The sequence below is a fragment of the Sardina pilchardus genome, chromosome 9, assembly GCF_963854185.1.
Source record: "Sardina pilchardus chromosome 9, fSarPil1.1, whole genome shotgun sequence".
Classification (NCBI taxonomy): Eukaryota; Metazoa; Chordata; class Actinopteri; order Clupeiformes; family Clupeidae; genus Sardina; species Sardina pilchardus.
This window is the reverse complement of record NC_085002.1, coordinates 19,690,663-19,704,607: the sequence shown is the minus strand read 5'-3', so window position 1 is coordinate 19,704,607 and position 13,945 is coordinate 19,690,663. Positions and strand designations below refer to the sequence as shown.

General features: G+C 44.4%; 2 protein-coding genes across 2 annotated transcripts; both read right to left on the bottom strand.

The window, feature by feature from the left end:
• Positions 1-371: 371 nt before the first annotated feature.
• Positions 372-7,319, bottom strand: hyal2a (hyaluronidase 2a). The gene is made up of 4 exons (XM_062546220.1): positions 7,034-7,319; positions 5,524-6,515; positions 3,849-3,938; positions 372-2,699 (listed from the first exon to the last, which is right to left on the bottom strand). Exons 2-4 carry the CDS (start codon positions 6,481-6,483, stop codon positions 2,277-2,279), a joined length of 1,473 nt encoding a protein of 490 aa, XP_062402204.1. The 5' UTR covers positions 6,484-6,515; positions 7,034-7,319; the 3' UTR covers positions 372-2,276.
• A 3,483-nt stretch (positions 7,320-10,802) lies between these two features.
• tusc2a (tumor suppressor 2, mitochondrial calcium regulator a) lies at positions 10,803-13,872 on the bottom strand. Its single transcript, XM_062546219.1, has 4 exons — positions 13,750-13,872; positions 12,236-12,471; positions 11,613-11,733; positions 10,803-11,492 (listed from the first exon to the last, which is right to left on the bottom strand). The coding sequence occupies exons 2-4, from the start codon at positions 12,382-12,384 to the stop codon at positions 11,427-11,429; spliced, it is 336 nt and encodes a 111-aa protein (XP_062402203.1). The 5' UTR covers positions 12,385-12,471; positions 13,750-13,872; the 3' UTR covers positions 10,803-11,426.
• Between the last annotated feature and the right edge of the window lie 73 nt (positions 13,873-13,945).

Here is a 13,945-nt window from a genome sequence, read left to right as displayed (position 1 = left end):
ATCACCGCCAATGCTGATCTGAACCATGACACAAGACACTTACCCCAAAACCTCAGCAGGGCTTTGCTGACAGTGCGCACGACTGTCACCATTGGACAAAGACTTAACGGAAAGGCAAGCACAGCGGAGGGTGCAGGTCCAACATCAACAAAGAACAGGTCATCCGGTAGCAGGCAAATCCACTCACATTCATATTTTGGTGGAAGTGATCTAAGCATGACACATCCTGTCTGCTCAAAGGTACTTAATGGTCACATTTCAAATAGTGTGCACAGCTAAGTCAGCTATATTAGTAATACACTCTTAACATTCCCCACAAAAAAAACACTGTGATAAAGAGTGTCCACACCAAGGGCATAAAAGAGCAGGAGCACATCCAAAATGTAGATTTATTGACATGTTCCAGCTATCACCCATGCAGTTAAAATAAACATTAAAACTCTTTCTTTTTCCAGTGTACATCTGAGTGTACCAAAAAAACAGTACAAGTTCCTAAACCTTACAATGCCCTGATCATAATAACATTAAATATTAAACAATGATCACCACTCTTGTTCATCCCCTCTCATTGTTAGCACACAAACAAGTCATAAAAGGCAAACACATACAGGGCTTTCTGTAAATGTTCAAATGAATGGGGCAAACTTGTCTGAACCACAGATCATAACAGCTCATTTGCAATATCTGGTGCATCCTCTTCAAAAACTCTCACAAACAAGACAAAATAGTGTCCTCTAACTTTGGGATCATGGGAAAATTATGCACAGGAAAGCAGAAAGAGGCTAAACACTGTCCTTTTCCAGCAAAAACAAACACACAACCATAAACAAACTCCATTTGTAGAGTTCACGCGACTTCCCTTCCAGTAAGTGCTCCTGTTTGGAGTCCATGAAACTGTGTGGATCACATGACGGTGAATGTGTATGTGTGTTTTTGTTAAATGTTTTTGATGGATTTCGTTTTCAGCTCTTAATAAGAAATGACACTGGTTTGTTTGTTTGCAGTCAGTGTATTACCAAAATTCTGCTTCCAGTCGCCGCCATCTTGCTAAGAGAAGTCCATACAAGTTGTGACCAAAATAGTAAGGCAATGCTCTAACTGCATGAAGTGAGCTTGTCCCCAAGGCTATGACTATATGCCATTTCATTGTAAATGAATATTCCGGTTTTACTCAAAACTACTCACATAGTTTTGGTCCTCAACAAAAGTTTGTACTCGTTATCATTCTTAGACCGGAGTTGTCCTTTAAGGCAAACTGTGGCACTGCAACATACATAACTGGCTGTGACTTTAGCCTGACTATTAACAGGAGTTGCATGAAAAGGACAGAAGTACTATCTAACTGCTAGCAGCCCATTCATTTTGTAGTCGAGTACTTTGGTAATATACAGTCAACATGACAGACTTGTCTCTTCTACACTCATCTACATCTACAAACACACGATTTCGACATACTGCAAATAAGCAGTGTTCTACTGAGAAAGGAAAAGCTTCTTGGTTTACCTTTACTTGCAATAAGAAAAAACATGAGATCTGAGGTTTTTAATTCATCCCTTAGCATAACTCTCAAACAATACCAACATCAAATACCGATCAAATAACTTAAAAAAATCCACTAAGCCATGCTACCATAGTTGATTCCCTAATCCATAGGTTATGCTTGCACAGCACATGGGTGAAAGATATGCTGCTGTGACTAAAGTATACCCCAGTCTCTTAAGCTGTGGTATTTCAGGTATCTAAGCACAGCTGCCACCTGAAAATTCATCACTGTCCCTGACTTAAACATAAGTACTGTGTTTGCTCAGGAATTCCACTGGAGCTCCCCTGTCTACTGCTAATCTTCCACAGGCACGTCTGACTCAGGCATGGGCTAGTGTGTGTGTGTGTGTGTGTGTGTGTGTGTGTGTGTGTGTGTGTGTGTGTGTGTGTGTGTGTGTGTGTGTGTGTGTGTGTGTGTGCGTGTGCGTGTGTGTGTGTGTGGGTGTTTGCGTTTGACAAATGTGTGTTCAGCGAGCAGTGTGAGTAATTACCCTAGGAGCCGATCCTGCAGTGAGGAGTGCTTTGGGCAGATTTTTACGGAAACGTGTCCATTTTTTTGTGTTTCTGCCAGTATGATTTGTATGTTTTCACTGAACAAGTGTAAGTGCTTGTTTGGGGAGTGTCAGAACCCTGGGAGTCCTGGAAAAGTTTGTAAGACAAGAATGTGTGTACAGTATGTTGTGTTTATTGGTGTGCATGTATTTGCGTGGGTGTTTCTCATGTGGTTGGTCTATTCAGTGCAGCAACGGCAGCATCAGCAGCACTGGCATCAGCAGCAGGAGAAGACGCTGTGGGGTCCACCCCCAGATAGCGGATACGGCGCCCCCTCTCTGCTGCTGGGGGTCCTGCATGGCGCAGTCCTCGCCTTGGTACCCGCTGTAGCACTGGCACCTGAAGTCCTGGGCCCAGTGGCTCCTCTCCTCCCCGGCGCGCGGCTTTCCCCCCGTGGGCACCACGCGCAGCCGGCCGCCCTGCTTCTGGATGCTGTGGGTCAGCGGGTCGAGGTGCAGGTAGGTGTCCGTGTTGGCGTTCCTGCGCAGGCAGCGGCCGTGCCACCCGCACAGCGCCCGGCTGCACTGCTCCGCCGCCGTGGACACGTTGAGCAGGTAGTGGCCCAGCGGGCCGTGCAGGTACTCGCTCAGGCGGACGCACGTGTCCTTACAAAACAGACACGAGCGGCAATAGTTAGCATCTGTTTCTTCATGCATGCAACTAAACATTAGAGAAGCTGGCTGGGCTACTTCAAAAAAAGACTAACCCAGAGTTAGTCAAGCCAACTTTTTTTGAAGTAACCCAGCCAGCTTCTCTGATCCTGTGGTCCTGACCTGGACTGTGAGCACCGACAAAGGCTTGAGCACAAGTGACACCCTTCTTGCAACTAAACATTACTTATTACTTATTACTTATTATCTTAGTTTTGGATGCAGAAGCTCACTCAATTTAAACTAGGGACTAGGATTTTTCCATAAATAACATAACTTGTCTGCAAATTCAAAAAGAAAAAAATTGAGAGATAAAGCCAAATACTGAGAAAAATGAGGATGGCCAGGATATTGATAAGACATACGGAAGGAGGAGGACTGAGAGAGAGGTCAGCAGAATATGCAGTTTTCCACTCACGCAAGAAAGGCCTTATCAGAGGAGGGCAGTGGAGGCCAACAACCCTTTTCCTCCTCAAATCAAACCATGTTGCTTGGTCAACAGAACAGGCCCGCATTGTGGGGTGGAATAGAAAAGTCTGAATGTGACTCATTCCTTGGGGCAAAGGCTTTCTGTTCATTTTGTCTGTTGTATTTTTCCAGTTCTGTTTGGTCTGTCATGCAGTGTTATTCTATTGATCCATGCAGTGTAGACAGATAGCTATGGATTTCCCAGCACAATGCTTAATCTGGTGTTTTTCCCTAAAGATGGGAACAGTTGTAAATGAATAGATTCTGAATGTTTGAATGATTGCCGCAGGCTCTGCATTATGCGTCCATGTCTTTGGTGCCAGTATAGTGTGAGAGGGAGAGGCTGGCCTATAATGTAATACATGTTCGTGCTCGCATAGATTTCCATTCATTTTGGTGTTATGATAGCAGACCAATGTCATCTGCTACTCTGTAGCCATGCAATATAATGAGAGGCTAGGATTAGTGTGTGCGTGTGTGTGTGTGTGTGTGCGTGTGTGCGTGTGTGCGTGTGTGCGTGTGTGTGTGTGTGTGTGTGTGTGTGTGTGCGCATGTGTGTGCATGTGTGCGTGTGTGTGTGTGTGTATGCGTGTGTGTGTGTGTGTGTGTGTGTAGGAATGCACTGCAACCACTCACTTTGTTCCCTGCATATGTGGCATCTCCCCACAGTATGATGCCTGCTGTCCCCAGAGCTGCACTCTCTCCAATGGTAGAGACCAGGTCACTCTGCACAGATCAGTTGCTCCAGTTACTCAAACACATGTTTATCGCTCAACAAAAAAAAGATTAACCACACAAGCACACAAGTGCACACATGTGCACACACACACACACACACACACACACACACACACACACACACACACAAACATAAGCGCACACACACACACACACTGCAAAACTGCTTTTCTAACCAAGTGTGATCTCATGTTATGATCAAAAATGTACTAATAATTTTAAAGCGTATTATCAAGACAAATTTGCTTAACGCACTGACAGTCAAATTTCCTTGGTTTCTTGATAAGACATGGTAAAATAAGTCAAACTCTTATTAAATTAAGTCAAATGACTTTACAACAAAGCACTAACTAACTAGATTTGTTTTCTTTATTTATTTCTTTATGTATAAGATTAATAACAGATAACCGGGCATTTATAGTGTACACACACACACACACACACACACACACACACACACACACACACACACACACACACACACACACACACACACACACACACACACACACACACACACACACACACACACACACACACACACACACTTTTTGATGTGTGAATAGCCAGGTCAGAGCCAGCTTTATATCCCATGCACAAACAAAACTCTACCATGGTGCATATGATAGACATATGATCACATACATCCATGATGGACATACAAACACACACACACACACACACACACACACACACACACACACACACACACACACACACACACACGCACGCACACACACATCCTTACATTCAGAAAGCGAGGCACGCGCAGTAGGGGGCTTTTGTGGCAGGAAGAGCCTGCTGCTAAAGATAAAGGGTGAAGGTGGAGGTTAAAGAGCATGGGACTAGGGAGAGAACCACACACAGAGGCACAAACACAAAAGGACAGGTCGAAGACTGACAGGAATTTACATTCCTTCGCCACACTCATGGTCAGTTGGATTTCATTTGACTTCAGTGGGGGTGGATTCATTGAGCGTGAAGAAATTGCCCAAAACTCTTTCTAAACAAATGTATTTATGTTCCGTTGATATTTTATGCCACTTTGTGATGGTGTAGTATCCCCCTTGCTGTGTTAAAGGAATCTGGCTGTTAGACTTGCAAGCTGTTGTCGTGGAACATTGTGAATGTTTGCCCACACTCTCTCAAACATCCCTCTTGTTATCAGCAGACATCTGACTTTCGTTTTCCACCCACTAATAAAAAAACTCAGGTGGGTGTGATTGTCTGCTGGAGGGAATACACACCACTGGGCCCCTTAGGGCTCATCTGTAAGACTATGCTGATGAAGCGATTCATTATATTACAAAATAAAAAATCATGATGTTTCCACGATGCAGAAGTGGATCTCAAAACCAGTAAAGGGATTAGGAAGCTTCTGAAGCCTAGTGATGGGATTACCACTGCAGATATGGAAGGCTCTTCAACAAGCCTGTCAAAACACAGTTGTCAAAAAAAACACCTTTTCTCCCTTCTACCTTCTATCTAACACTTTCACTTCCTCTTCAAAATTATTCCCTGAGGCCCTTCCTGGAGTTCCCTCTACCCTCGACCCCCCCTTCCTCCCTCTCACCTGTGTAAGGAGCTCCAGATCATTGGCATAGGTAGGCCTGGCGTACACAAACACGGGGCGTGAGGGACCGTCCCCCTCCCCACCCTGGGCCAATCGAAGGGCTTCCCGCACGCGGTTCCTGACGAAGAGGCGGGCCAGAGGCGAGGCGCGCAGCTTCGAACCCATGTAGACGGAGGGGAAGAGCGCCGTGCTCTCTGCCCACAGCCAGCGCAGCTGCTCGTTCCGCGCCACCTCCACGTCCGGGCACCGGCCCGTGTAGTTCTCCAGACTGTTCTGGTAGTCGTGGTTGTAGCAGTCGGGGAAGAGGTAGAAGCCCCACAGCTGCCCAGGGCGAAGGTTCTTGACCATGCGTAGGGTTTCCAGCATGAACTGCCGCGCCGACATCTCAAACTCCTGCTGGGCCACTTTGTTGACGCTGTGGGTGGGCCACGTTGGGTTCTTCTGCGACACCATCTTCCGGGACTGATTCCGGTACACGTCCTTGGTCTGCCAGTTCCGGATCCAGAGAGGGCGCCACTCTTCCCAGTCAATGACAGCCAGTCCCTTGGCAGCCGAGTCACGGATGTAGTAGTCGACGCCTTCAGGAAGCTTCTCACGGTGCTGTGTGAGGCTGGCCTTCTGAGGAAGCCCGCCGTTCACCAGTTGACCATCGGTATCGATGTAAGGATACAGACCCAGCCTGTCCTTGTAGAAGATGGTCAGATTCTGGCGGGTGAAGCCCTCATTGGGAGATGCGACAATCTGGAATTGGTCAAGCTGGAAATCCACACCATGACGCGGCTTACAATCCTCCGTTGGGGCATTCCAAGCCAGCAGCAAAGGCTTGTGAGGATACAGAGGCCATATTGTAGAGTTCAGCACATGGATATCCTTTGATTCTCCCAACACCATGAGCAGAAGCAGCAAGAAAACTCCCCATATGTTCAGCAGCCACTGGGCCATAGTTGATGTTGTTGGCATGCCACTAAACAAGAGGGACTCCTTCAGCTCTTCTGCGTGAAACGTGGAAATATAAAAACACTGACATTTCAGCTCTGTGACAAGACTGTCTGATATTTACAGAAAAAAGTATAAAGAATAAAGTGACTATGTTTACAAAACAATGGTTGACATGACACTGCCCTAGGGCTCCATCCAAACAGCAAAGTCTTTGAAAACCCTGATGTACTTCAGATGTGTAATTACAGTGTAAAGCTATGATTCTGCCCTGACCTACACGCAATACTAACTATGGTAGTTACAGGGTCTCATTATTGAAAATGTAGGCTAATGTGAGGCTATAGTGTAAGCTTCTACCCAGAGGATATTTTGTATCATGCCCATTCATGATGTCTCTTCTTCATTAGGGCTACAGTATATTAGGCAATGTTGATGTCAGTGGAGAGATCAAATTTCTCCAAGTCTAGCAAATTAATTCACCAAGTAACAAAATCTCAGCACTGTCAAATACATTTCCACCTTTCTATATAACATTCCCTGTTGAAAAAGGAAGAAAATAGATATCACTTACCTTTTCCAGAAAAATAATAAACATTCCCGAATGACAATTTACAAGCTTCGCTGATCCTCTGAGCCTTCTAAGTTACCAAATCATGTCGACAAAAGTTTGAAGAAAACTTTATAAAAGTTGCGCAACATATCTCTAAGGACGTCTGAACAATGATAGCATTTTCTGTGATTTAATGAAATCTGGTGAAGACCACAGCAGAGCAATGAAAGCGGCGTGGGGCTAAAGATAGGCGCAGAAGTGAGTGAGCCGCTGCTTTGGCATGTTCCATTTGCTCGGAAAGGGAGGGAGTGGTCAAACGTCCACACCACAATCGCGTAGTTGCCGGTAGCTGACTTTTATATCCTGATAAGACGAACTACACACCCCCCGAAGCGGTCTAATGAAGGGTGTCATGGCTTTGTTGTTATGCCCTTAAACAGTTTTGGTATTATAACTCCCCATGTCTGCCCCGTTTCGAAGCATGTAAGTCGGTCCCAAAGTTTACTGGCAAGGAAAGCCTGCGGTGTAATTACAGGGTAGCCTACAGATGGGGGAACGCTGCTTACAATCAGATGCCCAGTCAACAGCAGGAGCCTACTTCGCCAAAGGCCGCTCTAATGTTGCTTCAGCAAGAGAAACATTTCTTAGATGTTGACAGATACCTAGCTAGAAGAACCTCTCATATCAAGTGTAAATATTTACCAAAATGAATGATTGCATGTAAAAACAAATTTTCATTATGTGTTACAAAACAATAAAGTGATATTGAATCCAATAACTGAAGCATATAGGAAGTTGAACTGTGTGTCCAATACATGATCACTTCACCACTTCTTTCAGCCACTTCAGTGGTGGTGTGAGAGGGAGATATACAGTAGCCTACATTCTGAGGTTATGGATGTCAAGTGGCAGCCCACTCCACATGAAGTTGTCCTGCCCAGCCCTCAGCTCATTTGTCGTCTTCCGGCACTTCTCGGGGTGTGCTGCTCACTCACCTGCTGCTTGGCGGGGGAGAGAGAGCACGCGTGTTCAGAGGAAGACGCTTCCTTCCTGAGGCCATGTCCCATTCACCCATTCACCCTGACCCCTGCTCCTTACATCATCATTTCTTCGGGCTCAGGCCCGGACAGGAAGCCTCAACAATGTGAGAGGAACTGCACACGCAAACACACACCCTTTTTCACCGCAACCCGTCTCACACCCTTTCACCCGCGCCCATACCCTGAATCGCTGGCACATCCGCTCGCCCATCACCCCTTCAAAAATGTTCAATTCACTCTTATAAATCAACCCACTCATAGTTCCTGGTGACGCACATGCCACTTCAGTTGAGGAAACCGCCCTGCACCTCTAAACAGTAAACCCTCGGTCAGCTGAGGGCTCCCATGACCTCTCCTCTGAGGACCTGTCCACTGGGACTTCCCCTCCTGGCCCTGCTAACAACTGATCTGTAAGGGCCAGCCTTGACATGGTTCCAGATCTGCTACTGTCTGCCATGCATGTGCCTCACCAATCAGCAATCGCAGTCCTCCGTAGTGGCACTAAAACATTTCCTTAATTTGTGTTTGTATGGGTAGCATCTGCCAGGTTGTACAATGTCTCTGTACAAAGATGAACTACCTCCCATACCTCTACTGAGTCTTCAGTATGTTAGATGTTAGAGTGAGCTATTCACTTTCTCATGGTCAGACATTTGGCATGTATTTACATAGAAGCCAACTCTGCTCTCAGCACACATCACTTATGTTGGTAAAATAAGTGTAGGCTGCATGCAGGGTGGTGTCGTGCAGTGGGAGGGGAGGGGGACTTCCTGCTTCCAGCCCGGATGGGTGGGAACTGAAATTTCCAGATCCTTGGGGCTTCCGGTGTACGTCCACAGGACTGGCCCAGCAGAGGTGATTGTACTTTTCTGCCCTCCGCCCCCACCCTTTTACTGCCCAGTCATCTGATCCTGATGGAATGTGCTTTCAGGTTCCAATGAGACCCTGATAATGAGATTTCTGCTGTTGTTGTTATGGTGATCAAGTGGGGCAGTTTCAAAGCCCATCCCTCCTGCAGGGACACAGAGGAGCAGATGGACTTCAAAGACTGTTACCAAGGAAACATGTCAGACAGCTTACCCTTTGACCTCTTAAAATTGCTTGTTCACTTTGCAGTTACCAGAAGAAGGATGTCAGGGCCTGATAATACAAGTGATTTCAAGGCTGGCCTGAACTAATGAAAAACACTGTTTCACACAGTATCCCATTTAACAGCCACCATCTAAAATAAAAACAAGACAATGAAAGTAACTAGTATCAAGTTCAATAGCAAATGTACCATCGGAGAGGTAGACCAAGCTTTAAGTGCCTTGTATTCTTTTAATTAGCCCAAGTCACGTTGTTCCTTCTACCCAAGCTGGAGGAAATGGACATGTGTGAAATTAGAGCCGGGTGTCCACTGCAGGAACTAGGCACACTACCCAGATAATGGGGACCTGCACAGGAACCACATGCTACTCTTTCAGCAGTTGTGTCTCCACTGCTTACAGACTGACAGGACCATCTGTAATAGATGCAGCCTAACTGGGCCACTCGTAGCCCAATTACCTGCGTACAGGCAGGTGTTCTTTCAGAATAGGATGATGGTTGGAAGAAACCAACTAAGCATTCCATAATAATGCAAACATACTAGCATAATTGCATTTGCTCTTTTTAAAGATCAAAATGACATAAGCCTAACACTAACAGCTGTTTTGACATATGATTAAGGTTGTGTTTAATTCTACAGCTTGATAATAGAGAAGATGATGGACACCATTTAATGGAATGATTCAATGTCTAACGTTCCCTGGGATAAGTGACATCACACTCTATACTCTTGTGTGTAGAGTAGCCCAACTCTGAATTCTCTTCAAGTGTGACACTCTGAAACAGTCCTTAAATTAGGAACTGCACAGTTGGAAATGTCGCTTGTTGCTAAGTTCTAGGTCGCCAGTAAGTCCAAAGTGAATCCTAAGTATTCAAATATGATTGCCATGCTCAGAGTGGCAAAACATGTTACAAACGAAACGCATCATTTTTTTTTTAACAGACACTGCATTCCACTGTCAACTGACTTGTTGTTGAGGTCAAGATGTTTTTATGCAAGCTAACCGCATCCAGAGGCAGTCTCTGTATTGTTGTTGCACACAGATTGAGTGGTATGCTGTGTATGAAAAGGGAGAGGGGAGCAGTTAGAGCCAATTTATGATTCTTGTAATAACATCTTTTGAACTTCAAATCCACACCTCAACCTTGACACTACACTCACTCATGCCTTTAGCAAGACATGTTAAAGTGTGTCGGGCTACTGGTTTGAGATCGAGAGATATGCGGAGAACAGACAGATGTATTTAGGTGTAAATTTAGGTCCCTAACGCCTACTAAAGCACAAAACTAACACGAATTCCAAAACAAAACCTCAGTCCGCATTTGCTATGTGATACCAAATGTACCCGATATTTTAGGGACAGAGGAACTGAAAATTCTCTTACTTTTATGAGGATATGATAGATGATATGACTAAGATAAGTTTAGTCCCTAAACAGGCAAAATGCAAAACAATCTTTAGTGTGGATACAATATGAGGGAATCATCATGAAAACTTTGCTGTGTATGATATTCAAATGATATTCAATACACCATAATAATGTCAAAATTATCATTATGAATATCGTCCGCTAATTTCTTATATTATTTCACTGAACAATTCAGGGGTACTATTATAAATATAAGTTATTAACAGAATGAACTGCACAGTAACAAGAATCCATTGTCCAATAAGTCATTTTATTCAAGTATATTCAACCCATAGACATGTGCAGTAAAGTAGAATTGCTACACGCATCTATGGAACAATTCTTTACTTACAACAAAACTACAAGTGCAGGTCTGAGAGCAGTTGAAATACTAGAGATAACTCCGATTCCGTCATCTTATTTCAACGAGGACATGCTGCACCTGGCTGACACACAGACAAATAGGGGGAGCGGGACATTCCTCAACCCCTTCACACACACACTGTCCATATCGGTATGCAACAGTCACAAACACACGCACTTACTTCTGTACATCTTCAAACACCAGAGAACATTTACCTACGGGTCCATCCGTAGGCCAAAGTGTTTACCGTTAGATCAGCCCTGCCCACTCAGGACCTCTACATGTTACCACATGGAGGTCAGCACTGTCAAGCCTCCTTGTGTGTGGTTGCTCCTCCCTGCCACAAGAGAGCAGTCTGGTCCTCTCAGAGGAACAGTGAGGTGAAAATGGAGGCTTCGTGGAGGTTTGTGAGACTCGGGTTTGGACAGGGGAGAGGATGGTGGCTGCTGTACGACACTTTAGAGAGAGTGCAATCTTCCAGAATGTTCCAGAATGTTCCAGATCTGTGTGAGTTATGCCTCACAGAGGACAACGGGGAAGTCAACATGGATGCATGGGTGGTCCAACCTCACCAATCCCTGCAAAGAAACAGCCAGAAAAAGCTCTGTGTCCACTTCAATATTATGGTAACTACAAAACATAATCCAGAGACGTTTTCATAAGCCTCTATGTTAATAAAAGAACCTAGAAGGAGTTACCTGAGGTATGAGGTTCTTCTGAATCCTCTTTAGTTTGGCTTTCTTCCGCCCATTCTTTGTCACCACCATCTCTTCATAGAACTCATGGGCCAGGTCTCCATCCTCATCATAGTACAGAGAACTATAATGGAAGCACACAAGTCCCAGGTAGGGAGTACTGAATGATACTGATGATGATCTGACAAGTGAAATTAAAATCACACCGTACTCTCTGGAATTGCATGTCAGGTGAGGTGAGGTGAGGTTTCCAATTTTCTGGGTCTGACTGTTTAGGTTCTACACAGGCAACATTTCTTGCATAATTTCCATAATTTGTTATTGTATATTTTGGGCTTTTTGCCATTATTCAGATGGACAGTGAAGAGTGACAGGAAACCAGAGGGAGAGAGATGGGGGTGGGTTTGAGAAACAACCATGGGTCAGATTAAAGCCCAGGTCTCTGTGGGCACTTGAACCAAATACAGACACTGCAGCAGCTTGCACCATCACTGTCCCATCTTCTATACAATTCTCATCATCATGGCTCAAACATAGGAGCTAGATTTCTGTCAAGAGACTATTAATTACAACTAAATCACAATAACCCACCCTGAAAAGGAATATACAGAAAACACAAGACTCACCTCCTCCTGGTAAAGACGAAGGGAGTGGCATTCTTTAACCCTCGTAGTCGGGCCAAAGACTGTTCACTGACATCACTAGCAGCGTCCCCTGCAGCTCCTGACCCACCAAAGGGCCACACACCTTTGGCTTTCGATCCACTCCCACCCATCTTCAACGACGACGGGACATTATTCTCAGAGGTGCGAATGCCCTCGTCAATGGATGTTTGAGCTTAACCTTTTACCAGCCAAGGAACCTGAAGAGGAGAGAGGGGTCATAAATGCAAGTGCTGATGTAAGTTGAGGTGACATAAATGCTTTGTGAGCATGTCGAAACCCCTCTCTTTGTTTAACAGATGTAGGACACAATTAGGCCTAGGTGTACGAACAATGATCACATTGCTGATCCATAGGCAAACAATGTATACAAACACAATTTGTGGAACACAACAGTTTTTCTTTTTTCCAAAGAAACTTAAATAAGTAATTTCACAATGAATCTTTTTTAATATGCTTAGAACTATGTTTACATCTACGCACTAAACATGTATTATAAATTGCTGATTATAGACGACACTGAAGAACCTCTCTCCATAGCTCAGAGAACTATTGTCAAATGGATTTAGTTACACATTTGCAGCACTCACAGAAAGAATTGCCCATGGGTATCAATCTGATAAAATCTGCGTAGATGTTACACTCATACAGTCTATTTGAGTAATGTATTTAATATATATTATATTTAATTCTATAACCAGAATACTGCCTTCATAACATTCTCCACTGACATAACACAGCTCCCTAACCACTCTGCCAATATGTGACCTCTCGATAGCTTTCAGAACAACTAGCTAACTTTCTTCTTACCATTGCCAATACATACATTAATACTATCCACTATACATTAACACATTGTCGTAATCTTTACAGGATCAGAAATTCCAACGCAACGCAGTCTGCTAACTTGATGGGTAGCCTAGCCTTACATCGCTAGCTCACTCGTGTTAATACGTCAGACAGATTGGATGGCCTACATTTTACGTACGTTCAATTAATTAGAATTTCAGTATGCGTTAGTAGGTGGGCATGGCGGAATTTGTTTCTCTACCATTACATTTCACCGAAATGGACCACAGAGCCTCCAGCACTGTCTAGCTTGCTTGGTACTGGGATCTGGGGGATTAAATGTCAAAAAGCTAACTCACCTATGTTTGCTAGCTAGCTAGCTAACAAATAACGTTAGCATCAACATCAATGACATACAAACCTATATTTTAATCTATGGAAGACTCTGCGTACCAGAGAGCAACCTTAATGAAAAAGAATAAGCGACATGAAAATAAACAACATCAACTGGGTAAATAGGTCTAATGTTAGTCCTCTAGTCGTCGCCAGCAACGTTAATACGTTAGCTAGCTTGGACATCTCTAATTTTGTCTTGAAAATCTGGCTACGAAACATAAATAAGTAAGACCGTCTTCGAAGCCAATGCTCAAAAATACTTCCAGTCGATAATCAACAATTGACATACGTACAGTATAAAATTCATCTCCACGGGTCAAAGCTTTGGACAGGTAGGTTTTTGCGTCACGAAGAGATGCTGAGCTCTACAACCAGCCTGCTACCTCTTATCAGCTGTACTGAGTCACTTCATGAACAGACAGTACACGCTTCAAATGCGCAGACGATGCGACTGCACTTTAACAGTACGTTGTTACACATTAACAGTAG